Source organism: Eleutherodactylus coqui, chromosome 9, assembly GCF_035609145.1.
Source record: "Eleutherodactylus coqui strain aEleCoq1 chromosome 9, aEleCoq1.hap1, whole genome shotgun sequence".
Classification (NCBI taxonomy): Eukaryota; Metazoa; Chordata; class Amphibia; order Anura; family Eleutherodactylidae; genus Eleutherodactylus; species Eleutherodactylus coqui.
Genome location: NC_089845.1, coordinates 151,362,194 through 151,390,007, shown reverse-complemented (window position 1 = coordinate 151,390,007; position 27,814 = coordinate 151,362,194). Strand labels below are relative to the sequence as shown.

Below are 27,814 nucleotides of genomic sequence, written 5' to 3'. Positions count from 1 at the left end.
TCCTATCTCATATGTATCTATCTACCTCTCTATCCTATCTCATTATCTATCTATCCTATCTCATTATCTATCTATCTATCTATCCTATCTCATTATCTATCTATCTATCTCCTGCCTATCTATCTATCTCCTGCCTATCTATCTATCTCCTGCCTATCTATCTATGTCCTGCCTATCTATCTATCTCCTGCCTATCTATCTATCTATCTCCTGCCTATCTATCTATCTATCTCCTGCCTATCTATCTATCTATCTCCTGCCTATCTATCTATCTCCTGCCTATCTATCTATCTCCTGCCTATCTATCTATCTATCTCCTGCCTATCTATCTATCTATCTCCTGCCTATCTATCTATCTATCTCCTGCCTATCTATCTATCTATCTCCTGCCTATCTATCTATCTATCTCCTGCCTATCTATCTATCTATCTATCTCCTGCCTATCTATCTATCTCCTGCCTATCTATCTATCTATCTCCTGCCTATCTATCTATCTATCTCCTGCCTATCTATCTATCTATCTCCTGCCTATCTATCTATCTATCTATCTCCTGCCTATCTATCTATCTCCTGCCTATCTATCTATCTCCTGCCTATCTATCTCCTGCCTATCTATCTCCTGCCTATCTATCTCCTGCCTATCTATCTATCTCCTGCCTATCTATCTATCTCCTGCCTATCTATCTCTATCTATCTCATATCTATCTATCTCTATCTATCTCATATCTATCTATCTCTATCTATCTCATATCTATCTATCTCTATCTATCTCATATCTATCTATCTCTATCTATCTCATATCTATCTATCTCTATCTATCTCATATCTATCTATCTCTATCTATCTATCTCTATCTATCTATCTATCCCATAACTATCTATCCCATAACTATCTATCGCTACATACATATTGCCCTCATGATACAGGGATAAGGGTAAGTTGTAGATAAAATGGAGAGAAATATTTAATACTCAGTGCTTTCTTTCTCTTTCTTTCTTTCTCTCTCTCTTTCTTTCTCTCACTTTCTTTCTTTCTTTCTTTCTCTTTCTTTTTTTCTTTTTTTCTTTCTCTCACTTTCTTTTTTTCTTTCTTTCTTTTTTTCTCTTTTTTTTCTCTCTTTTTTTCTCTTCTCTTAATCTTTTTTCTCTTCTTTTTTCTCTCTTTTTCTCCTCTTTTTTCTCATCTTTTTTCTCTTTTTTTCTCTTTTTTTCTCTTTTTTTCTCTTTTTTTCTCTCTTTTTTCTCTTTTTTTCTCTTTTTTTCTCTCTTTTTTTCTCTTTTTTCTCTCTTTTTTTCTCTCTTTTCTTATCATTTTTTCCTCTCTTTTTTTCTCTCTTTTTTTCTCTCTTTTTTTCTCTCTTTTTTTCTCTCTTTTTTTCTCTCTTTTTTTCTCTTTTTTTTTCTCTTTTTTTCTCTCTTTTTTTCTCTCTTTTTTTCTCTCTTCTTTTTCTTCTCACTCTTCTTTTTTCTCTCTCTTTTTTCTCTCTCTTTTTTTCTCTCTTTTTTTCTCTCTTTTTTTCTCTCCTCTTTTTTTCTCTCCTCTTTTTTTCTCTCCTCTTTTTTTCTCTCCTCTTTTTTTCTCTCCTCTTTTTTTCTCTCCTCTTTTTTTCTCTCCTCTTTTTTTCTCTCCTCTTTTTTTCTCTCCTCTTTTTTTCTCTCCTCTTTTTTTCTCTCCTCTTTTTTTCTCTCCTCTTTTTTTCTCTCCTCTTTTTTTCTCTCCTCTTTTTTTCTCTCCTCTTTTTTTCTCTCCTCTTTTTTTCTCTCCTCTTTTTTTCTCTCCTCTTTTTTTCTCTCCTCTTTTTTTCTCTCCTCTTTTTTTCTCTCCTCTTTTTTTCTCTCCTCTTTTTTTCTCTTTTTTTCTCTTTTTTTTCTCTCTTTTTTTCTCTTTTTTTCTCTTTTTTTCTCTCTTTTTTTCTCTCTTTTTTTCTCTCTTTTTTTCTCTCTTTTTTTCTCTCTTTTTTTCTCTCTTTTTTTCTCTTTTTTTTTCTCTTTTTTTTTCTCTTTTTTTCTCTCTTTTTTTCTCTCTTTTTTTCTCTCTTTTTTTCTCTCTTTTTTTCTCTCTTTTTTTCTCTCTTTTTTTCTCTCTTTTTTTCTCTCTCTTTTTTTCTCTCCTCTTTTTTTCTCTCCTCTTTTTTTCTCTCCTCTTTTTTTCTCTCCTCTTTTTTTCTCTCCTCTTTTTTTCTCTCCTCTTTTTTTCTCTCCTCTTTTTTTCTCTCCTCTTTTTTTCTCTCCTCTTTTTTTCTCTCCTCTTTTTTTCTCTCCTCTTTTTTTCTCTCCTCTTTTTTTCTCTCCTCTTTTTTTCTCTCCTCTTTTTTTCTCTCCTCTTTTTTTCTCTCCTCTTTTTTTCTCTCCTCTTTTTTTCTCTCCTCTTTTTTTCTCTCCTCTTTTTTTCTCTCCTCTTTTTTTCTCTCCTCTTTTTTTCTCTCCTCTTTTTTTCTCTCCTCTTTTTTTCTCTCCTCTTTTTTTCTCTCCTCTTTTTTTCTCTCCTCTTTTTTTCTCTCCTCTTTTTTTCTCTTTTTCTTTTTTTCTCTCCTCTTTTTTTCTCTCCTCTTTTTTTCTCTCCTCTTTTTTTCTCTTTTTCTTTTTTTCTCTCCTCTTTTTTTCTCTTTTTCTTTTTCTTTCTTTCAGTCCTTCCTTATTTCTCTGTCTCTTCCTTCCACACTCTCTATTTTTCCTCTTCTTTGGATACAGACTTTTCTCACTATTTATCTAGTTATATTTGCTGAAGGTGATTCTTGTGTAGACAGATTCTCATTACTCTGCTACTTGTTGGGTTATTAGAGAGGGTTGTGTTATTCAAGGTAAATGTATCTGTAGAAGCAATGGTAATGCCATCCTGGTACTTCATAACCCCACGCACAGACCCCCTCAGACCCCTAACAAGTCACTTGTAGATTCTCAATAGGTAGCACAGGAGCAGATTTATCTCAGATGCCATTATATCAGGGACAACCAGTCTGTGCCAGTCCCATTAGTTTTCCTGTGCAGTGACATTGTATCTTTTCTTGTCCAGCATTCTCCATAGTGTAACACAAGGGCAGGGTGAGCAAACATTGTTGTTTTTTCTTTACGTTTTTGATACACATTATCTCTGCAAAATAGATTGCACACAGATGGGGGAATCTCAATGCGACGTGATATCAGAGTGCGGCGCTATCGCTGTGCTTTATTTACACTTTGAATCGCTTTACAATGATTTTTGTTGCGTTTTAATATAAAATAACCAAACTTTATAACGGGTTAATATAAGATAACTTTCTGCGCTGCGCTATAAATTATACACAAACACATACAATTACAGGATCCGAAGAAATGATTGAGGATCTGAGGATTCTTACTATCTGATCAGTTTGAATTATTTGCAGAAAAAAAACAACAATAATTGACTTTAGCGTTTATCCTTAATATTCCAAAAATCTGACAATACAGATTAGTTCAATTTGTCTCTAATAATTGCCACATAACGAATTTTAAGCGAATGAGGTGAATTGTCTGAATATCTGATTGTTCCTGGGCCAGCTTCTGATTCCTCTATGCCTTAATGTTTCATCCAGTAGATGTGATGGAGATACAATAATTATTAGTACATTTATTTTGCAGACCGATTGTACACTGAAGACAAGAAATGAGGATGGCAGTGTCTATGCCCAGTAACTCTATTTCCACCCCAAGCATTGAACGGCTCCCCCCAAACATGGCCTCCTATTTCTCCACATTAATGCCCCATGGTAACCCATATCTGGGCATCCTGACCAGCACCCCTCATGACCTGTTCCATCCTCTGAAGTCTCTGGGGAGACTAGTCACCAAATCTTCATCACCTCTTGGGCCCGTTAATTTTAGGGACATATCCTCCATTCTGTCCCAGAGTTCTCCTCCTGGTGAGACCCTCTTCACTTATCCACCTTTGGCATACCCCACATTTGGTAAGGCCCTGACTGGAGTGAGCAGTAAAGAACCTCTCTGCAGTAATAATAATGGTCAATCACTGGAAGCAGGATTTCTCCATAATTCCACACAGAGCCTCAAATCAAAGAAATACCGGGGGATCCCTATGAGTTCCTCTAGCTTGGAGGTGGTGAACCCGAGCACCGTGTACCAGTTCACAGAAGAGGATCTGCATACTGTCCTGTATGGGTACACTGGCTTGTACGAAGACCAGCGCCCCCAGCACCGTGCTGCACATGCAATCTCTGGGCTCCGCATTCCTGACAACTGCAAAGGTATCTATCTGTAGATATCAAACATATCCGTTGATTGATCAATCTTCCATAATATAACAGTATGCACTTACAGCAGGAATAGAACCCCAAACTCTGGACAGAGAAGCTCTGCAGTTACCAGAAGGTACATTATCACATGTTGTTATAGGCTTACATCACATTGATCCCTGACTAACCTGACAAGGAATGCTAATCAGAATGTGTGTATTGTAGGACTGACAGTACTAAAAACGAAATTTGGAGATTTACCGAAATTCGGGGTGTTCAGTACAGGAGTCGTCTCCAAAGGGGTCAAATATGGTCCATTCCAGGGGAGGGTTGTGAACACCAGTGAGATCAAAACCTATGATGACAACTCTGTGATGTGGGAGGTGAGGAGGACGCTCTACTTTGCAGCTTTTCATATCTATTTATCTAATACCACCGCTGAGCTGCACAAATTACCCTGTTTCCCTGAAAATAAGACATAGCATGATTTTCCAAAATGTTTAAGGATGCAAAATGATTTTTCAGGCTTTTTGAGGATGCTTGAAATATAAGCCCTACTCCAAAATTAAGCCCTGCTAACAATTAATTTAAAAAAGTCAATTTAAATAGTGTCCAGGCAGCTATACATGTAAAAAAGTTAAATCTTTTTGAACAAAAATTAATATAAGACACTGTCTTATTTTTGGGGAAACACTAACAGTTTACCCAGAAAGAGAATTATTACGATTAACTCCTTATTTTGGGCACAATCTGTATAATATGAATATATACATAGTAACATAGTATGTGAGGCTGAATGAAGACCATGTCCATATTTTGTATTTCTATTTGTTTTAAAATAGTTCTATTTTTTATGATGCTGATAATATATATATATAAACATATTGGCTACTAAGTGTTTTGTTATTTTTAATAGTGTTGATAATATAGAAAGCAATGATAAATACTGTTTTAGTTACTGTCAGAATTTATCCCCTTTTCTAATGTTATATTACCGTTATCTTCATGTTTTCAGTATTGTACCATTATTACTAATATTTAATTGTTTTTCGTTTTTTTTTGACTAGTGTGATAGTGCTAATTATGTCTTAAATAATCATTCTTCCATTACGACAAATGTCTGTGTATACTGCTTTTATTACAAATATTTACTAAACTATTATTTTACATACATATAGATAGATAGATAGATAGATATATCAGTACTATTATTTCTCATAGAGAGAATCTATTATTTCAGGGTCCTTATTTCCACTATAGTTTGTATAACATAATTATGTATTTTTTTTATTCTATTTAGGTATGTAAAGGATATTCTTTGTTACAATATTGGTGATATTACTATTTTTTTACTACATATTCTACTATTAGATATTTTATTATTACACAAGTGATATTTAACATTAATTTTTATATGATCATCGTTGTTGATTACTGCTAGTATTTATCCCCTTCCTAACAGTTCTATTATTGTATTGCTACCATTTTTATATTTTCATTAGTGACATTATTGTATTTGTTGTTTTTATTCATTTACTTGTATTGGTTTTCTTCATATTACTCACTAATGCTGCTAAATGGTTACATTTCATATTCTCTTTTGTTCTATTATGAAGAATATTTATTATACCAGTGTTATAACAGTTTTATATATACATACACATAGTGATTCCAATAGAGAGAATATTGTATTTCTGGGTCCTTCTTTCCAGCACACTCTGTATAACAGAAATACAAAATAGACTTCTATTGGTTTTTGTAAATAATTCTACCATTGTTCGTTATGATGTTGATCTTATTATTACACATGCTGATACTAAAATCATTTTATTATCACACTGTGGTATTTAACATTCATTTTATATTAGCTTTGTTAATTATTGATAGTATTGTCACCTTTTATGATTTGACTACTGAAATGTATTTACAAATTGATATCTGATTTATAAATCTGATACATTCTGAATTCCTATGTTCCCCTCGGGCAGATCTTTGAGAATGGCAGACTGAGTCACTTCATAGATGGGAAGGGGGCATGTGGTAACTGGATGGCGCTTGTGAATTGTGCCCGATTCCCAGAGGAACAAAACCTAACTGCAGTTCAGTGCGAGGGAGACATTTACTATGAAGCCTGCAAAGAGATTGCACCTAGACAGGAGCTACTAGTCTGGTATGGGGACTGCTACCTACAATTCCTGGGCATCCCCGTCAGCCTTAAGGGCATGGATGAGGGCAAACCTCCTTTCCAGCAGACTGAAGGTATTATGCCACTTACCTTTTTTCCCTTCGACTAGATTGTTCTAGATTTTCATGATACAGTAGTATCCAGTAGTAGGAGCATATCACATCATAAAATATAACAGCTTAATATACAATATAATAGATAATACTAATATAATGGAATTTATTACAATCTTACCAAACTCCATAATATAAAAGATCCTTATAATAACAAGCATGTATAAAACATAGAAATAACAGCACAACATAATGCCGTAAAGGTGCAGATATGGATGTAGTATTTGACATGATGACAGAATAATACATGTTCACATTGCAATATATTTGTACATCGTAATATCTTAGGTATAGTCTAACAGTCCATTATAATAAAGTGTGAAATAAAGCATAATATAATAGTACATTGTATGTAGACTTTTGATACTATGGTGTGCTGCGTAGTTGTATTTATGATATTATACTGTATGTTAACATATGTATTTGCTCATCATTCCACCATATGAGGACATTATAATACCTTTTATATATTTTAATATAATATAGTAAAGTAAAATAAAACATTACTTTGGGCTTATTCACACAGACATATGTGTACAATGCTGTATGCATCGCTGCCCATACGCTCTGCTGGCAGACATCGCGTACGGGCCGTGATTGGCACTGCGCATGCCCAGGACTCTGGTGTCACGGATATGCGCATTGTGACTTTTTTTTAAATTCCCCTCTGTGCAGAATGGGGCTGCGTATTAAAACGCTGCCCGTTGGCAATGCCTGTGAATGGACAGGGTTTCATATGCAGCCCTATGATACGTGCAGAAATAGAGCATGCTGCCATTTATTTCTCCTGCATAATATACGCATTTCCACTCGCAGTTGGGAATGGAAGAATGAAAGTTCATAGACTTTCATTTCCTCCATTCACCATATATTACGCACAGGAAATACGTGTGTAATACGCGGTGACAATATGCCCGTGTGAATGAGCTGATACATAGCTAATACAATATAATAATCACATTAAGTGCAGTATCATATAATCGTACAGCGTCAGGTGGTTTTTAGAACATAAGTGTGATCTGGTATTGGCAGGTTAATAAGTGTATATTAAACACATGCTGTAATCCTGACAGTTGTTTGCTGAGTACCAGCAGATAAAGCAGCTCAGTAATTGATATTGACATTAGCATATTGTGATGAGCCGGATTATCTGCTCAGTCATTAGCTGCTAACGATTCAAGTATTGAAAAGTACAACTCGCATTATCCCTCCACTTATACATTCAGCTTTGGGTGCCCTGAATGATTTCATCTTATTGGAAATATACGTATATACCTGTATATGTAATCCACTAGGGTGTGATGTGGGGTGTGCTGGCTGTTTAGGGATGTCCTCTTATATTGGTCTCTTATCCCCACAGAGTCTGGAGAGGGGTACAAGTGTGAGAGATGCAGTAAGGTGTTCGCCTATAAGTATTACCGGGATAAGCACCTCAAGTACACCCGCTGCGTGGACCAGGGGGACAGGAAGTTTCCCTGCCATCTATGTAAGAGATCCTTTGAAAAGAGGGACAGGCTGAGAATTCACATCTTGCATGTTCATGAGAAACACCGACCCCACAAGGTGAGTCCGTCCGGAAATGGATGTTAGTCTTCAGCAGCATGTAACATAGTGTGCAAGCCTGAAAAAAGACATATATATATATTCAGCCTAATATACAGGTAGGAACTATTAGGGATTGATCCAGGGAACAGTCTGATTGCCATTAGGGAGTCGGGAAGGAATCTTTTCCCCAAAAGGGCTAATTGGCTTCTGCTCTTGGGGATTTTTGCCTTCCTCTGGATCAACAACACAGGAGGATAACAGGCTGGACTAGATGGACATTGTCTTCATTCAGCCTTACGAACTGTTACTATGTTACTATTACCCTGCAATGTTAATGCAGAGGGAGGCATGTGATAAAAGCCAATTTTCCGCATTTTAGGGGATAAATTCCTTCCTGACTCCAATCTGGTAATCTGAATAATCCTCGGATCACCGACCCGTCTGAAGTAATCAGTGACTATGACATGTAATATTGTAGCACTCCAAAAAGACATCCAAGTCCCTCTTGAACTCTTTTAGTGAGTTCACCATCACCACGTCCTCAGGCATGGCGTTCCATAGTCTCACTGCTCTTACAGTAAAGAACCCCCTTCTATGTCGCTGTAGAAACCTTCTTTCCTCTAGATATAGAGGGCGCCCCCTTGTTATATTTCTGGGTTTAAACAGATGATGGGAGATCTCTGTATTGCCCCCTGATATATTTCTACATAGTTATTAGGTCGCGCCTCAGCCATTTTTTTTTCTTAACTAAATAATCCCATTTTTGATAACCTCTCTGGGTCTTGTAGTCCACCCACTCCATTTATTACTTCAGTTGCCCACCTTTGTACCTCTTACGCTTTGATATGTCCTCCTTGAGTACTGGAGCCCAAAACTATCCACAATATTCCATGTATGGTCTGACCAGTGACCTGTAAAGAAGAATAATGTTCTTGTCATGTGTGCCTCTCTACTTGTTTAACCCCTTCAGGACCAGAGATTTTTATTTATTTATGTTTTTTAGATTCATGTTTTTCACCCCCACTTTCCGAGAGACATTATTTTAAAATCTTCCCATCCACACGGCCATGTGAGAAGTCTCAGCTTCACTTATTCTGCAGATAGCTTCAGATCAATATCTCTGACACTGCCAACACCTCATCCAGCGGGATCCAGTGATTAATGGTCTCCAGTAGAGGAAGGGTTAAACCAAGTCACGGTTGGCTGCCATTATCTCCGTAGGGTTTGGCTGGAGGCCCCTTATTTAGATCTGAAAGGCTTGTAAACTGAAATAGATCCAGGTCTGGCTCAATGAGACACACTTCCATTTCACGGGCCAGCTTACATTATTTAACAGTTCAGTTGGCTGAGATGATTTTCTTGAGTGTTTTACACATATTTTGAGCTAATGCATTGTGCGTAATATTAGAGATGTGTTTAGGATCAATCATTTTTTCCCCTGCTATAGACTTTAGAACCTAGGCGCTCCCCATAAGCAGGACCTGAGCGGTGCCTTCTGTATAGCTACTTATGAGTCTGATGCAGAGGCATAACTTGAAGCTCCTGGGCCCCAATGCAAAACCTGTAACAGGGCCCCCAACTATAATGCTTTATTCATAGTATTGGGCTCCCTATATGGAGAAGAGAGGCCGTATGGGCCCCCTAAGGCTCCTGGGCCCGGTTGCAACTGCATCCCCTGCACCCTCTATAGTTACGCCCCTGGTCTGATGGAAGAGGTATGTAAAAAAGTATAGATAACATAGGATATTGGGACGAGTTGTGCCAAATGATGAGCTCTACTCATTCTGTTTTCTAACGAACTGCCACTAACTTACTGATACTTGGCGATTCTGTCTCTTGATCGTTTGGTTGACCCATATCTATTTCCTGACAGTGCACGGTATGCGGGAAGAGCTTCTCTCAGTCATCCAGTCTCAACAAGCACATGAGAGTTCACTCTGGCGAAAGACCTTACAAGTGTGTCTATTGCAACAAGGTAAACATTCTTGCCCATTGCTACAGTGTTGGAGATTTTAATCTTAACTAAAAAGAGGGATTATAAAAAAATTAAAAAAATAGATATCTTAATGTGATTTAGATGTTAAAGCAAATGTGAGCCACCATTTTTGTGGAAATCAAAATTATTATTTTTTTTTATTTATTATTTTTTTATTATTTATTAAAATTATGTAACTTTTTCCATATAGATTTTTTTTTTTTTTTTGAAAAAAACTATCAGTGAAGTGCCACTTGTAGTCGCAGAGCCCGTATCTGGTAACCGCACATATAAAAGCCTCATTGAATGGGGATCTATGGCAAGGCAAATTATAAATCTGTAGCAGAAATCCAAGGCTCAGCCCAGACTTTAGCTGTGGATCTCAATGCAAATATATATGTTGAATTGTTCCGACGTGGACTATGATCATGTGAATGTACATTTTTGTCTGAACTGTAGTCTTAGTATATAAAATAATATAAATAACTCTTAAACTTTTAGAAACCATTGAAATCCATTGCATCTTTCTCCATAGATATCAAAAATGTCCTATTTTTAAAGCAAATGCTTGAAATGCTTAATATTCGCTATAGGGATATTGGTTTATCATTATAGGCACTGTGTGATAAGTACTAAAATAATGATGTATAACTGTTGTGGTCTGCCCCTTGTCTGCAGCCAGCAATGGGAGGAGGCAGGATCGGGTGGCACTTAGCTCCACCCCCATCCCGCCCCCTCCCATTGTAATCAGCCGGAGGGGAGGAGAGTAGAGGGAGGGGGTTTAGCAGCCACCTGCCTTCTCCGGCCGCTGTCATTGGTCCTCATAGGAGCCCATGCAGCGGCTGATGTATTCAAGGACTATCTTTTGGGCCCGACGTAAAAACGCACTATATTGGTCGCGGGAATACGGCCATGTCATCTGGTGCATTTGTTGTCCAATGCATCAGATCACGGCGTATATTGGCCAAGCGTGAAAACGGCAGCCCGATATATTCTCGCGTGAAAGAGGCCTTAATGTGAAGGCTAGGCGAGTAAAGGTGCATTTAGACACTAAGATAATCACTCAAAAGATGGCTTTTGAGCGATCATTTTGCATAACCTACTAATTGGTACTATTGCCTATTAGTACCAATTAGCAGCCTGTGAGCCACTGGGAGCTGAAATTATTCAGAGGACCGCCCTCTGTTCTCTGAATAAATTCTTTGTTCTGCCGGCAGGGCTGACAACTGAGAACAGCTGAGACAATGCAATCAGCTGTTATCAGTGCTTCCCGGGCAGAGCACATAGCGTGCGTTCCATCTTATCAGCTGTTCTGCCGAACTATGGATTTCAAGCTGAACAGCAATCCAAAGTTCAGCAGAAAACTGAAAGATAGGCACATTTACACGCAACGATTATCATTTTTGGGCAGTCCGTGCTCCAGACAGGCAAATATACAGCAGCTCTTCTTGGATCAAAACTTAATCTCTGATTTTTCTTTCGATTAGGCGTTTACAGCTTCCAGTATCCTCCGCACCCACATACGGCAACATTCTGGAGAGAAGCCCTTTAAGTGTAAACACTGCGGCAAGGCTTTTGCATCACATGCTGCGCATGACAGCCACGTGCGCCGCACGCACACGAAAGAGAAAAGCTACAGCTGTGCGATGTGTGGACAGAACTTCCTGGAGCTGGAGGACTTCCGATATCACATGCAGATTCACTCTGCTCTCTAATCATCTGCTTTCACTCACTAGCTGTCTCATTTACACTGGGCTAATTATATTGTACCCTCCAGAAGTTTGGAAACACCCCTTTAACCCCTTAGTGACGGCCCAATAGTGTTTTTACGTCCTGCAGTTGCAGGATGTGTATGGAGGGAGATAGCGCCGCTATCTCCCTCCATACAGTGTGGGCGTCAGATGTTTATTACAGCTGACACCCGCAGGCAAGAAAGTGTAAAAATTAGAGCAAAAAAGTTGTAAAAAAGTTGTAAAAAAAAGTAATCAAAGTTCAAAAAACCCCCCTTTTGCCATATTTGCAATAAAAAAATCAAAACATTAAACCAAAAATGCGTGTTTGCTATCGCTGCGTCCGTAAAAGTCCGATCTATCAAATTAATGCATTATTTTACCTGCACGCTGAACGTGGTATGAAAGAAAAAATAAAGAACGCCAAAAATGCACTTTTTGGTCACCCTATCTCCAAGAAAAAATGGTATAAAAAGCAATTAAAAAGTGAATTGTTTGCAAAAATAGTACCAACGGAAATGACAGGATGTACCGCACAAAATGAGTCCCCACATAACTATGTCGACAGAACAAATAAAAAATTATTGTGCGCAGAAAATGGACACAAAATAATTTTAAAAAATTAACTATCTAAAAAAAAAAAAAATACAAGTACTATAGCAAAAAAAACCTGTACATCTTTGGTATCGTAGTAATCGTTCTGACCCATAGAATAAAGTTATCGGGTCATTTTTGTGGCAGTTTGTGCGCCGTAGAAACAGGACACAACGAAATTGGTGGAAGGTCAGTTTTTTTTTCCATTTCTCTCCACTTAGAATTTTTTTTAAGTTTTTCAGTACCTTCTATGGTATAGTAAATAGTACCATTGAAAACTACAACTCGTTCCGCAAAAAACGAGCCCTCATACAGCCACGTCGATGGATAATTAAAAAAGTTACGATTTTTTAAAACGGAGGAGGAAAAAGCGAAAATGGAGAAAAGCAAAAAAGCTCCATCACTAAGGGGTTAAAAAAATGTAACCTGTACCTTTTTGGGATATATGTGTATATTGAACTTTAAAAAAAAACTGGAAAAAAAATGCTCCATCTTCCGCTTGATTCTTAGGCTCCTTGAAATATTTTGCATATAGGACAGCCTGGCATACTCTCGGCATGCAGTGGGTCAACCTTACGTTTTCTTTGGTCGGGATATGGTTCTATTCTTGATAGGAAAACCTCCCAGAGATGTTTCTAACCAATGATTGGAAACAAGGGGTGTTCCTAAACTTCTGAAGGGTCCGGTTTTTAATTTCCTTTGTATGTTATTTATTATCATTATTCAGATGTTTAATTTAAAAAATGATATATCTAACTTAAACCATGGAAGCCAACTGGTTTCCGGTGACTCGGTCTAGTTGGAGAACTAGATGCTTATATTTATTTTTTCCTAATATATGCATTTTTGGTAAGGAATCGGATATCTTATAAATAATTATGGGCTTGTTAATCATAGTTTACTATGGCATGATGTATTTCCATTCAATAAGCAATTGGTAAGCCATGTTCCACTGAAATGTACAAATGTGCCAACACTCCAGATGCCTGTACATGGGCAATATTGCCATGAACACTGGACAGATACCAACTCCTGCAGAGACAGCTCTAGTGAGAACAATGAACAATGAGGTTGAAAGATGATTCTGATCTCCTGGGAGGGAAGTAAAGATTGACCACCCTCAGGGGCTAAAATACAGGTGTCATGTTTTGTGTGGAAACATAGTTTATGTTGGCTGCCTATTAGTGTCAGTATTATGGCCACAACACCAAGACCCCTCATGGTTAAACTGAACCAAACTTGGATCAACATGGAAAGATAAAAATGACCCATCTGACACCAGCCGAAGCCAAACCGGCTGAACGTATTGCTCAAACGTCATTGGGTCTTCTATATGGTGAGCATTATTATCTAGGTTTCTTGGCCTGTATTGAACAGAGCATCAAAGCAGCCAGTGTGTGTTGAGAAGTGGTTCTCTACCTGCAAACTATGAACATGAGTTTCTTTTATAGGGTAATACCACAAAATATCTGGTGCTATGTAGAATGCTGCTACCTGTTGGGTGGACATGGATCTATCAATTGGCCTCTGAGATGTCTACTACCCATTAAAATGTATAGATTCTCTCTAAAAAAAAAAATCACGTAAAGAGGTTATCCCACTACAGACATTTAACCCCTATCCACAGGGTAAAGAAGTGCCTCAGTGCTGGGGGTCTTATATTTGGGACTGCTTATGATGATCCCTGGAACTGCACATCCTAAACACCCCATGTAAATGGAGCAGCTCTGTGCATGCATGACTACTGCTCCATTCACCTGTACGGGATGGAGGAAGACTGATGTGCTCGACTATCTCCCATAGAAATGAATGGACCGGTAGTCACATGGCCAGTCCATTCACATGGGAAATTTGGAGTGTCATTCTTGGCATTGCTAGGGGACCCACCGATCAGACATTTATTCCTTGTCTTGTGGATAGGTAATGTTTAATGGGAAAACCCCTTTAACATGAATGTTAACATGGTGAGAACTCTTTGAAGAGAGATCTCTTGGTAGAGGGCACATCCAAATAGTGACTGGCTTAGGTCCAATATCAGGCAAACTTCACTGTAAATATCAAGTGGAAAAAAAATCAGACAGTTCTCTGAGGATATCCTGAGACATCTTCTCCGAGAGATCAGAGTGATCTAGTTTGTCATTTGTTTTAGCCTCAGCACTTTGACACTCATTGATCTTGTGTCCTGTGCTGCAATACTGCAGGCCTTTCAGTTTATTATAATAAAAAGCTTGCCCGTTATCTACAGATGGCAATATTAAGCCACCTAAGTAGAACATGATGTCAGACAATGGTTGTCATTTCAGGTAATGTTTAAGACTAGGTCATGAGCTTGTGTGCCTACAAATACTTGCCCAGGAGCCATACTTGTAATGGTGGTTTCACACACCGTGTTGTTTTTGGAAAAGCACTAAATTTTTTGTAGAATTTTTTCCTGGAGTTTTTACTACATTTTTTGGTGGGCGAACAATACAGTGGATCAGTAAGAAATGAACAAATGCATTACGGATGATAAAACATGCAACACGCAACTTCACATAGAACCTTCTGCTGTGCAACTCTTAAATTCCATAAGCATTTACTGGAGGTCTATCAGCAAATTGTAAGCTGCCAACAATCGTCTACAGGCACCGGATGCCGTAAAACTGATCGTCTCCTGAGTGATCGGCAGGAGGCTGCAGGGAATTTGACATGTTCTTGTTTCTAAAGTGAGTGATTCTGATAGTAATATTAGATCAAAGAACTAGACGCATAACTTGAAGCTTCTGGGCCCCAATGCAAAATCTGTATTGGGGCCCCCAATTATCATGCATTAGTCATTGTACTGGGCTCCCTATATGGAGAGGAGAGGCCTTATGGGTTCCCTAAGGTTTTGGGGCCCGAGTGAAACCGCATCCTCTGCATCCCCTATAGTTATGCCCTGCATACTGGAGATTCATATATAAATGTTCTTTCAAAGAACATTCATATATGTATCTCCAGTATATTATGTAAAGCAGCTCCAAAGGAAAGGGTCTCAGACTGAGCTAACTGTAATAGCGCAGCAACATATATGGAGAGAGGTTTTTGGTAGGGTTGTCTCATCAAAAGCGCTATTAGGGAATAAGCATTTTAGAATGGGATCCTCTGTTGGGTACCGCACTTCTCTATATGTCAGAGTGAAGAGCTGTTAAAGCTATTGTCGAATTGTAAACTTTGTGTCCTATCTTCAGGATAGGTCATCAGTAGTAAATCAGCCATGGTCCAGAACCAAAGAATCCTGCCAATCAGCTGTTCCCCATGCCATTGCACTTATGTATTGAGCTGATTTTGCATGAAGCAGACATCTTTATTGCTACTGTAGGGGTCAGCCTTGGTATTTCAAGCCAAATTCCAATTCATTTCAATAGAAACCTGGCTTGCAATACCAAGACAGACCACTACAGTGGAGATGGAGCTGTCTGCTTCCTGCAGAAATCAGCCACGTACACTAGTGCTCTTGCCCAGTGAAAAGCTGATTGGTGGAGTTTACGGGTAACTGACCCGTGCTGATCTACTATTGATGACCTATCCTGAGGAAAAGCAATCAATAGTTTACAACTAACCAACCCTGCTAAGTAATTAGCATCCAGACCCAGCTCATCCATGCCTTGCAGCTCATTATTGGTATGGCTGTTTGTGTAGTAGCGTCTGTCTTAATGACACAACCCATTTAAAGCAAACGTATCACCTAACATTCTGTGCAATCTATGGGCAGTAGATATAGAGCAGGAGATGCTGAGCAGATGGATACATCATTTGTGGGAAACCATTTAGAATAACTTGCATTTAAGTTCCTGCTTGTCCTATACGAAGTCCAGTGGGCAGTCCCCATTTAGTGATTGGCAGCTTTTCCTGAGTGAGCTCTTATACTCCATCTCTTCCCAGAAGCCTCTGTAGTAATCTGCTCAGCAACCTCCGCTCTGATACTGCTGGCAGACCATATACATCAGGGCAGGTTCCCTTTAAACATCACGTACCATAGAGAAGCTAAGAAATGACGTGCCGGAGTGCTGCTGTCTTCAGTGTGTCGGATACTTGAATAGATACTTGGATACTTTTGCATAGGTGGATAAGATGTTTCTATCCTGAACCATATGCAGAGGTCTTGACATTGATGCTGCTTGGCACTTTATTAAATGTGAATTTATTTCTAATTACATATGGCAGAAGAGATGAGGTGACTTGCTCGGGGCGTTGGGACTTTTTTTGGCTTGTCGAGTGATTTGCATTTTCTTTTTCCATACTTTTTGGATAACCCTCTGTAATGGTTATAAATGTAGACCTCTCTGCCATATTCATCAATTCGGATTCTACAAATGTTTATTGTATTTTTTTTTTCATTTCTCACATGAAACTTTGACTCTCTAAGTGTATCCTTTTATTTCGTGCGGCCGTCATGGAACTTTCTTGTATCTCGTCTGCATCGTATGTTTTTAAATAAATACATATTAAAGTCAAATGACAATTCCATTGTGTTTATTTACACTTTATTTATAACAGAAGCTCCACTTTAAATAAATAAACAAATCATTTGTTTATATAACATATATAAAGTTACATAGTACTGTGGGGAAAAAATGTTGCAAGGTGAGAATTCTTCTCAAAAATGGCTTCTGACTTCAAATTTATTGTGCAGCAGGACAATGATCCCAAATATACAGCTAATGTCAATAAGAACTATCTTCAGTTTAAGAGCTTATTTAGACGTCCGTAAATCGGTTGGTTTTCACACCCAGCTGATATATGGTGTCCCTTTTTTTAGAGATGAGCGAGCGTACTCGGCCACACCCCCTTTTCACCCGAGTACCGCGATTTTCGAGTACTTCCGTACTCAGGCGAAAAGATTCGGGGGGTGCCATAGGTGAGTGGGGGGTTGCAGCGGGGAGTGAGGGGGAGAGGGAGAGAGAGAGGGCTCCCCCCTGTTCCCCGCTGCTGCCGCCACACCTCCCCCTGCCCCCTGGCGCCCCCCGAATCTTTTCACCCGAGTACTGAAGTACTCGAAAATAGCGGTACTCGATCGAGTAATTACTCGAAACGAGTACGTTCGCTCATCTCTACCTTTTTTGCAGAGGGAGAAGGCGGGCCGGGAGCAGTGAACAGAGCTCCCACCCCTCTCTGCCCTTTGCCACTGTTTGCAATGGGAGGGCCGGGCATGGGGCAGAGCTAAATTCCACCACGCCCCCTCCCATTGCAAATAGGGGCAAGGGGTGGAGAGAGGGAGTGGGAGTTCAGTGCACTGCAGAAAGGTACACTGTATATCAACCAGGCGTGAAAACCCGGCTGATACATGGACGTCTGAATAAGCCCTACGATCAAGGAGTCCTGGAAGTGATGAAGAGACAGAAGGATTTGAGCAAGCTACATGCACAGAGGATCTGTGGTTAGGCCGAGTTCGCACGACCGTGTTGACCTGCGGGTCGCAAGTCCACCAATCCCTATACACTGTCTTGCCGTGTATGCGTACCTAATACGCACCAAGATAGGACATACTGTGATTTTTGCTCACATGAGTAATACGTACGCGAAAAAAAATGTCGGTGAGAGTGGCCCAATAGAAATGCACGCAACACACAATGGTCATACACCTGTTTGAGCCCGGCCATAATTCTTCAAGATGTTTGGAAAAAAAATTCCTTGCCAAGTTCCTTCAAAAACTGTGTGCAAGTGTACCTAGAAGAATTAATGCTGATTTGAATGCAAAATTGCGATGAATTGTGAATATTTATGGCTCTATTTGCACTACAATTTTTTGAATGCAGGCGAAGTATACATTTATTTTTTCTTGCCAGACGTATGGTTGACCTGTCTGATAAGAACTAACACAATTGCAAGAGCCTTAGGGCTCCTGCACACTGGTGAGAGCGATATCGGGATGTGATCCACGCCTCGACATCACTCTTGCAATCCTTCTGAAAAGCCCTGACATTTCTGCAGGGAAACAGCCTCCCATCCCAGCAGGGATGAAGAAATCCCCTGCTGAGCGCTGCTTCTGATTGCTCACAGTTCTCAGCCAATCAGAGGCAGTGCTTTCAGGAGGCGGAGACTTTTCAATCCCGGCCAGAAGAGAAGCTGAAGAAGAATGTCAGGTACCTGCTAGAAGAGGCATCGGAGATGACAGCTCTTCCAAGGTGATGTATTATTTTTTTTTTCTACAGCTAGGGATTACTTTTGGCTTCATAACTTTGCGATTTCTTTCAGCCTCGCAGCGCTGGGAAATCGTGCCATTTCATCGCCAGTGTGACGGCACCATTAGAGAATGTTTGGGCAAAAACTTGGCAGATAATTTTGTAGTTTCTTGTTTGATCACTCTACACAGATATTACTCAGTTATAATATTAAAAGCACTGACAGGTGAAGTTAACAACATGGGGTATCTGGTGACAATGGCACCTGGCAAGGGGTGGGATATATTAAGCAGCAAGTGAACAGTCAGTACTTGAAGTTGATATGCTGGAAGTAGTACAAATGGCCAGTCATAAGCATCTGAGTGACTTTCAAATAGGTCAAATTGTGATGACTAGATCACTGGGTCAAAAGATCTTTCAAACGGCCAATCTTGTGAGGGGTTTCGGGTATGCAGTCATTAGTCAGTCCATCTGACAGTTAAGCAGCTCCATTTCAGGGACGCAGAGTTGTGGACATAACTTGACCCATCTCTATTATGATGATTACATGTTTAAAAGAAAAGTTTCTGTAAAAGTCTGGAAATCTTAGGACTGGTTGGTTTGTCCCTTGAGTTCGTGTGGGCAACTAAGCACCGGGCCCACATGAACGTGGCACGAAGACACATGTTAGTGGAAACTGACCCTGTGCTGCAGGGAAGATGACTTGGCCCGACCTACAAGCAGATCGATCGCCTCAATAAAGGCAGCCCTCGCTGGAACCTCGGCCCTGCTCTCCCTGAAAGGGTGACACTCGCAACCAGGCAGAACTGACACATTAAATGCACAAACTCACTTACCACACAACCTCACTCGTAAAGCAGATGGCAAAGCTGAATACAAAAGCAAGGGATTAGTTCGTACTTTGGCCAATGAACCTAAGCTGCAAGGTCCCGATAAGGCTCCTCGTGTTTTGCAGTGCCTACTCTAGCAAGACACTAAACAGGTAGCACAGGACACAGTTCACACAGCAAGCTGCAAGCTTACCAGACACTACTCACACAGCAGACAAGACTGAGGAAATACAGCTTCCTCATTGCAGAGGGCTGGGGTATATATCTACACCCAGACCCAGGGAATTGGCTGACCTGAACAACCACACCCAGCCAACTCAATTAACCCTCATGTGTGCAGGTGTGCTCCTGGAACCCTGTAGAACAACAAACTCCAGCAGCACAGCCTAACACTTCTGTAAAATAACTATTGTTAGCGACTTGACAAGAGAATATACCGGCATCTAAAAGCAATAAATGAAGCTCTAACCACAAGTCAATCAATGTGTCCTGCCTCCAACAACCCAAAAACATAAGCGAGATGAACGAGGGATCACTTTATAGCTGCTCATAGAAAAAAAAACTCTGCTTATAAAAGACCTATATTTTCTAATTTTATGCAAATTAGTCTTGTGCTAAGACAATTTATACAAAAATAACTAATACTAGATTTTTTTTATACTGAAAAGGCTTCCTTGTAAACTATTGATGACCTATCCTGAGGAGAGACCATTAATAGTAGATCAACAGAGGTTCGTTGCTTGAGACCACCACTGATCCCCTTTTCTCCGGGCCGATGTACTGAGCTGATTTCTGTAGGAAGCAGGCAGCACCATTCCCATTGCAGTGGCGAGACTTGGTATTACAGGCCAGGTTCTTATTCATTTCAGTGGGAACTTGGCCTGCAATACTGAGCCAGGCCACTGCAGTACAAACAGAGCTGTCTGCTTCCTGCCAAAGTCAGCTCAGTGCACGAGTGCAACTGTTGGATGAACAGGGCGCCAGCCGGCTGAAACAGACTCCTGCTGATCTTCTATCCTTTTAATTTGACTTGTTATTTAACATCCTCATTAGCTGTTATCTAAAGCTATTTTTTCCTATACTCCCATGCCAATGGCATCTAAATGGCATAGCAGCATAGTGAAAAGCAAGGGTCCATTTAGACAGGACGAGTATTGGGCAAACGATGCCTGACACTTGTCCCTGTGTGTCCCCGCTCCCATGCTGTCACAGGGAAGCTAGTACTACTGGCTCGCTCACATAAATGATGGGCGATGATGTCTTACCTGCTCAAGATTTTGGCAATTTTTTAACCTCATTAACATACCCGTTAAGCACACAGTCTGAGGTAAGACAAATATAAAACACAAGTTTATTTACTCTTTAGTATATGTAAGTAAAATAGTTAATTAACATATAGGCATTGAGATCACATGGGTAACAAAGTTAAGCATCAATACGTCACCGGATATTGTAGCATCACTCCGCAATCGGGGGATCTCCAGGTACGATTGTCAAGAGGATCCGGGAGTACGCCGGTACGTCTAACGGCCACAAGATGAGTCCCGACTCTTCCCTGAAGATCACTGCTATTTATGCCGTTCTTACACTACGTGGCATATCTGCTTCTGCGCAGTTATGGGTATATACGTCATTCTAATATGGCTATTCAGGTTCTAGACATGCGTAGTAGATGATTGGCAACACAATATATTGAATATTTTGTCCATGAAGTTATCACATCTGTGTTATATTATGAGTCATTCTTGCTGTCTTACCATATATGTCGATAATATTCTGCATTGAGCAGAATATTCAGACAGGTCATTAGTTCATTGAAGTTCTGGTTAACTCATACGGCAACTAGTTATTTGATTACACAATCATCCAGTTCAATCGTATCCCATACGTGTCACAATCGGTCCTTAATCATTCACTATTTGCCGTATGATACCATTAAAACTTTTGGTTTTCTACAGAATACCTTATATGCCATGAAACAATTCCATAGCGATAAAAGTATTACAACTATGGCCAATACCAAAACAGGATGTATTAGCCAATTAAGAGTGGTTTGTGCAGATGATGAATAACCCATAAAGATGTCATACCAATGGTGTGACGTGGCATCAGCAATAGCCGATCCCATCTTTACAATTTTGCCAGCTATTACAGTAGTACTTACAATATGCGTTGCCAAAGATCTATTAAGCAATTTAATATGTTGCTGTACTTCTTCTGTGTCTTCTAACAACTTTTTGAATTTGGTCAAATTTAGATCCCAATTTGACACATTTAAAGGCAGTGGTTGCCAATTGACAGCCACTGTCTTGTCTTGTTCGGGTAATAACACAAAGGTCTCATTTTCCCAAACAAGTGCAGATACGTTTCGCAAGCATCCTGAAAATGGGACAACCATCCCAGGTACAACAGGATGATTACTTGCCAAACATACCTCCTGTGGGGCTATTTCAACCATCATCTTAAAAGTGAGTGGCAGCACAGTCCATTCACATACATTGATCGTATTTTGTAATAAGCATGGTTCATAAACAGCCGATTGGACCTTGCATATGGTCCCTTCTAATGTATCATCACACAATGATAAATCATGAGTTCTATTTTGGTCATCAATGTAAATCCCGTTAAATCTAGGTACCCAGAAATGCATATCTTCTGGAACACCTATAAGTAAGGGGAGAACTACAAACTTACACATCACATTCTTTTTAGTAACATTGTATATGAATATGGTCCCTTTACATAATATATCATTGCAAACCATTTTCTGCGCCTCCAACTGTATCCAATCAGTCTCAGTTATAGTCTGATTGAACACGGTCCTCCACACCTGCTCATTGCCAGTCATGAGCATAGTTTGAAGTGTGTTCTTTTGTTGTTGCTGATAAATGGTCTGCAAGGTACATATTGACCAATTAACATAGTTAGATATGTTAGAATTTATTTCATATGAAAACCTATTAGATGCATCTTGGAAATCAAGCATTATTGTGTCCACATCCGTTTGCATACTAAAGGGCTGCCATATAGTGGGCATCCAGTTAGCCTGCAATGTGAGCACATCTTTAATACCACTTCCCGCGTTATGCATTCGATTAGCTAAAGTCTCTATATCAAAACCATTAATAGTCCCAGAAAGCGCTCCGTAGCCTCCGAGTAAGGTATCATACCAAGCTCGACGGGAACGCTTGGTAGGACAAGTCCTTGAGGGTGGAAACTGCACGGAGGCTTGTATAACAGTCTTTTGAGCATCTCGTCCCACCATGCGACAGGTGGATGGAACCCTTTTTATATGTCCAGGATCTATTTTAGAAGCATTAATGTTCACGAATACCAGGAACTGGCCCCACATGGCCCGATTCTCGATCTCCGTTGCATTCCCACACGTAATTACTTCTGTCTCATTTAAGGGAAATGAAAACTGCACTCCCGTATTTGTACAATTCTGAACATATTGTATCACCAGGGAGTAATTGAGATATGGCAACTCTTTTGGTCTCTGACAGCAGGACACTTTCACAAGTGACGTAATGTTTATTTGTCCCGTTGCCTTATGCAGTGCATATGAAGGACGGTAGGTCGAACTTATATGCGATAATGGATTTCCACTCCAGATAGTCCCATCAAAGGTAATATTCACGATATAACATTTCTGGTTGGCTTCACAAGTGAAGTTGTCTTGCTTCCTGGTTCGGGTTGAATTCCTCCAGCCCCACGAATAATCATTCCTTCCGGTGTCATTGACGCGGATCCCTGGCGTCCACGCATCACCTACTGCGAACACCGAACACATGACGCCAAGGATTCCAAAAATGATTATGTGATTCTAGAGAAGGCAAGGAAACAAGCATTATTCCCGCAAATAGCACTTTTCTTGTGGGACATATTCCCATTTCTCTACTCCGGGTCGCATAATAAGCAAAGTTCGATCTTTCCCCACAGCAATAACTTCTGCCGGGGAGGGCGGTCCTTGGTGATTCTGAACCCATATTTTGGCCCCTACATTAGTAACATCAGTTGAGCCAAAACCTTTATCTCCTCTTACAGTAAGTTCAGTGGGGGCCACCCCTTCTTCCACTTGTGTCAGATACACTGGTATTAATAGCAGCTGTGCCATGCGCTCCTTTTTCCCTATTATCAGAGGATCTGTTCCTAAATTTATCATGATTACTTTAATTTCCCCCTGATAATCTGCATCTATGACTCCCCCTAGGACTACTGCACTTCTCAGAGCAAAACTTGATCTAGTGGCTATCTGCCCGAAGTGATTCTCCGGGATCTTGCATCCTATCCCTGTGGGAATAGTACTCACCTTTCCCGGGGCTATCACCACCGTATCAAGAGCGTATAGATCCAACCCTGCAGCGGCAGGAGTGGCTCTATAAGGTGCCTGCGCATCTGGATTAATTTTCCAGTATAAGATTGTCTCTACCTTAGCTACATCTATACTGAGATTGGGTGTTAGCATGCGCATTAAGGGTGTCATAGAATCAGTGATGGGCCTGTTGTTGATAATCTGTAAGGCAGCAGTCAGATTATCTCTCCATTGACCATATTTGTCGGTCTCAGTGAGCTTCTTCAGGGTAGATTTTAATAACCCATTCATTCGTTCCACCAGGCCCGCGGCCTGTGGATAGTAGGGCATATGATATACCCATTCTATGTTGTTTTTACTGGCATACTCTTTTACCTGATTTCCGGTAAAATGTGAACCATTGTCTGTCTGGATCTGCAGGGGAGTCCCATAATACTGGGTAATAACTTCCAGAGTACGTAAAGTACTCCATTGTGTTGCTGTTTTACATGGGAATCCCACCATCAGACCTGAGAATGTATCTACTGCTGTACAAATATACTTACATCCTCTGCTCTCAGGGAGGGGCCCTACAAAATCCATCTGCCAAATCTGCGCTGGCAACTGGCCTCTCCCTATGTGTCCCATTACTGTATGAGGCACTTCTCGTTTTTGCACATGTTGACATACTGGACATTGCGCGATTACTTGTTTGATCATGTCCACTGTCAAAGGGATACCTCTTTCTTGTGCCCACCTGTAAGTGGCCTTCTCTCCCAAGTGTCCACTTTTTTGGTGAGCCCAAACAGCTGTACCTTGAAGCCATGCTTCCTTTTCCTTGTCAGGTTCTTGTATGGCAACAGAAATCGATGCTGCCGCATCTGCTTGAGAATTAAATAAACGTTCCAATGAGTCAAGAGGGACATGAGCATCAACATGAAACACTGTACTTTTGGTACTCCTAATGAATTCCTCTATGTCTTGCCAAAGCTCTTTCCCCCACAATTCCTTACCATGAATGTTCCAGTCGTTCTTCTTCCATCCCATGATCCAAGTGGCCAAACCATTGGCAACTGACCATGAGTCCGTATACAAATGACATTCTTGCCCTTGTTCCTGCTTCAGAGCTAAGAATACTGCACAAAGTTCTGCATATTGACTACTCTTACCTTCTCCTTCCATGACCAACGTCTTGTCTAATTTTGGATTAAAGGCTACACTTTTCCATCTACGTCTTCCACTGATATACTTGGCCGAACCATCCGTGAACCAAGCATGCTCTTTTTGGGAGTCTGTCAACTCAGAGTAAGGTATTCCCCACTTTACTGGGGATTCCTCCATTTGCGCTACTGGTGTAACCTGACCATCTGGAGGGATATCAGCTATCTTTTCATGCAGGGCAGCTATCCCTCCTTCACCTTTTTTCGCTCTTTCCGAGATGTACCATTTCCACTTAATGATACTCTGCTCCTGGGCATGTCCTATCCGATTGGACTTTGGATTAGATAATACCCAACTCATGATGGGTATTTGCGGCCTTAGAAGGACTATGTGTCCTGTCGTCAATTGTTCAGTATCCACCAGGGCCCAATAACATGCCAACAGCTGTTGCTCCAGTGGAGTGTATTTTTCTCCTGCATCTGGTAATTTCCGATTCCAGAAGCCTAGTGGCACTCTTTTGCCCCCTTGCTTCTGCCACAATGACCAGTTTGCATACATATGCTGAACTGATACATGAAGTTCTATCTCACCATCTTGTAAAGGCCATAAATCTACAGCCTGTTGTATGGCTTCTTTTACTGCCTCAAATGCAACCTGTTGCTCTTCTCCCCACGTGAACTCGTACTTCTTGCGAGTCACCTTGTAAAGAGGAGCAAGAAGCTGCCCCAGATGCGGAATGTGTTGTCTCCAGAATCCAAACAATCCTATGTAGGATTGTGTTTCCTTCTTGTCTTTCGGAGTGGGAAAATTTAAGATTTTCTGCCTTGCCTTAGGGAGAATCTCCCTATGGCCCTTATTCCATTGAATTCCTAAGAATTTCACCGTCTGAGAGGGGCCCTGCACCTTGCTATCATTTATTTCCCATCCTTTTTCTCGCAAATGATGTAACAGTCTGTCCAATTGTTTCTTTACAGATTGTTCATCCGGTCCCTGAATCATTATGTCATCGATATAATGTGAAAACTGCATTTCTGATGGTAAATCAAACTCATCCAAATGTTCTGCCACCGTCCGGTGACAGATGGTTGGACTATGTATCCAACCTTGTGGCAATCGAGTGAACGTATATTGACGTCCTTGCCACGTAAAGGCAAACTGATCTTGTGCCTTTTCTTCTATTGGAATTGTGAAGAACGCTTGTGCGATATCAATCACAGCGTACCATTGTCCACTGTGACTTTGAATCTGCTCCACAATTGTAATGGTGTCTGGGACAGCTGCCGTCAAGGGAGGTGTTTGTTTATTCAACTCCCTGTAATCGACAGTCATCCTCCAAGGCCCATCACTTTTCTTCACAGGCCATACCGGATTGTTCCATGCTGTGGTTGCAGGCCTCACAACCCCAGCATCGACCAAATCCTTAATGGTTTCTCCTATTTCCTTGTGACCTCCAGGAATTCTGTATTGCTTCATAGCAACCAGTTTTCCTGCAGGAGGGATGTGTACGGGTGGCATTTTGACCTTTCCCACCGTAACTGGACAAGCTTTTATCCCTATTTTCCTTACGCCAAAGGCAAACTTACCATCTTCGAGGTGTAGTGTCAATCCTTTCAGAATATCTATGCCAATGATATATTCCGGAATAGGTACTACTAACACCGTGTATTTACGTAAGGGCAAATTGCCCAATTTCAAAGTTACCTGTGTCTGTACTCCTTCGGTAACTTTTCCTCCCAATCCTGAAATATTAACTTTTGGACCTTTAAACTTTTTGGGATTTCCATAAATCAGAGTAGCCTCCGCCCCTGTATCTACTAAAGCTGGGACCCTTTGGACATTACCCCCTTTCCAATGTATGGCTAGCGGGACATAGGGTCTGTCATCCCGCCTAACCCAGACAGGGGCTTGGCTTGCTACCTATGCGGAATCAGAATCTGATTCCTCCAGGAGCGGAGCAGATGGCTTCATATGGTCCTGCACTTGGCTAGCTACCATTGCAGCCATCTCCTTCCATGGATAGATCTTTTGAAAATCCTCCCATTCTAATTTCTTAGGTTCTAAATTAGTGACCTGCTTCTCTCTCTTTTTAGAAGCTTTTGGGGCCACTGAATCTTCCCTTTTATCCACCTTTTTGTTGGATAATACCTTCTGTTTATAAAGACGCCACAAATCACCTGTATCTTTTCCATCAATGGCGTCCTTGGAGACTCCAGCTTTCAGGAGAGCCTGAAACATATCTCTACGAGATACCCTTGGCACTCCTGAATCACCAGTCCCCTGGGAACTAGGATTCCTAGACCTATCACGATCTGTTCGCTTTTCCTCTCTATCCCAGTTTCCCATATCTTGCAATTCCCGCATTCTAGCCACGACCGCAGACATTGGCTCATTAGTCATGGATAGAAGTAGGGTCATCATCACGGCTTTATAAGCCGAAGGTGCAGTCTTAATTAAACGATTTCTAACTCCTGCTGTCAGCCGAGTCTCCAAATAATCTTCCATATGCTCGATGATAATTAATGAGACCCTCATAGCTTCCTCCTTCAACCTTTCAATGCCATCCCTGATAGTGTACCAAGGTTTGTCATTGATTGGAATGTCTGCCTCTGTTGGGAATTTATTAAGAAACCCATTGGTTACTATATTAAACAGGGAAATAGCACTTTCTCCTTGATGATTAGGAAAATATTCTCTAAAATTTCTACTGATTACTGGATCTCTAGTTAGAGTAACAAATCTCATTGCATCTTTTGGATCCAACATTACCCCAGTCGCCCCGTGCTCAAATAGACGGACCAACCATGGTATGTCAGATTCCCCAGGCCTTTGCCTAAATCTACTCAGTATATCATCAACTTCTGACTGAGAAAAATCCTCTAGGGTAAGCCTGGTGCGCCTATGTGGCACCAATTCTTCTTGCACCAACAGTCTCCCATCGGCATCGTACATATAGTTTCCCTGATCGTCATACCTGGGCAACCTTTGCCCATCATGACCTACGATAGGCTGGGTATCGGGTCCATATTCAGTAGTT

General features: G+C 40.5%; 1 protein-coding gene across 1 annotated transcript; it reads left to right on the top strand.

Annotated features, from left to right (window-relative positions):
- Positions 1-3,605: 3,605 nt before the first annotated feature.
- Positions 3,606-11,777, top strand: PRDM14 (PR/SET domain 14). The gene is made up of 7 exons (XM_066579050.1): positions 3,606-4,222; positions 4,296-4,346; positions 4,436-4,593; positions 6,199-6,469; positions 7,869-8,071; positions 9,927-10,028; positions 11,516-11,777. The coding sequence occupies exons 1-7, from the start codon at positions 3,625-3,627 to the stop codon at positions 11,741-11,743; spliced, it is 1,611 nt and encodes a 536-aa protein (XP_066435147.1). The 5' UTR covers positions 3,606-3,624; the 3' UTR covers positions 11,744-11,777.
- Positions 11,778-27,814: the final 16,037 nt, after the last annotated feature.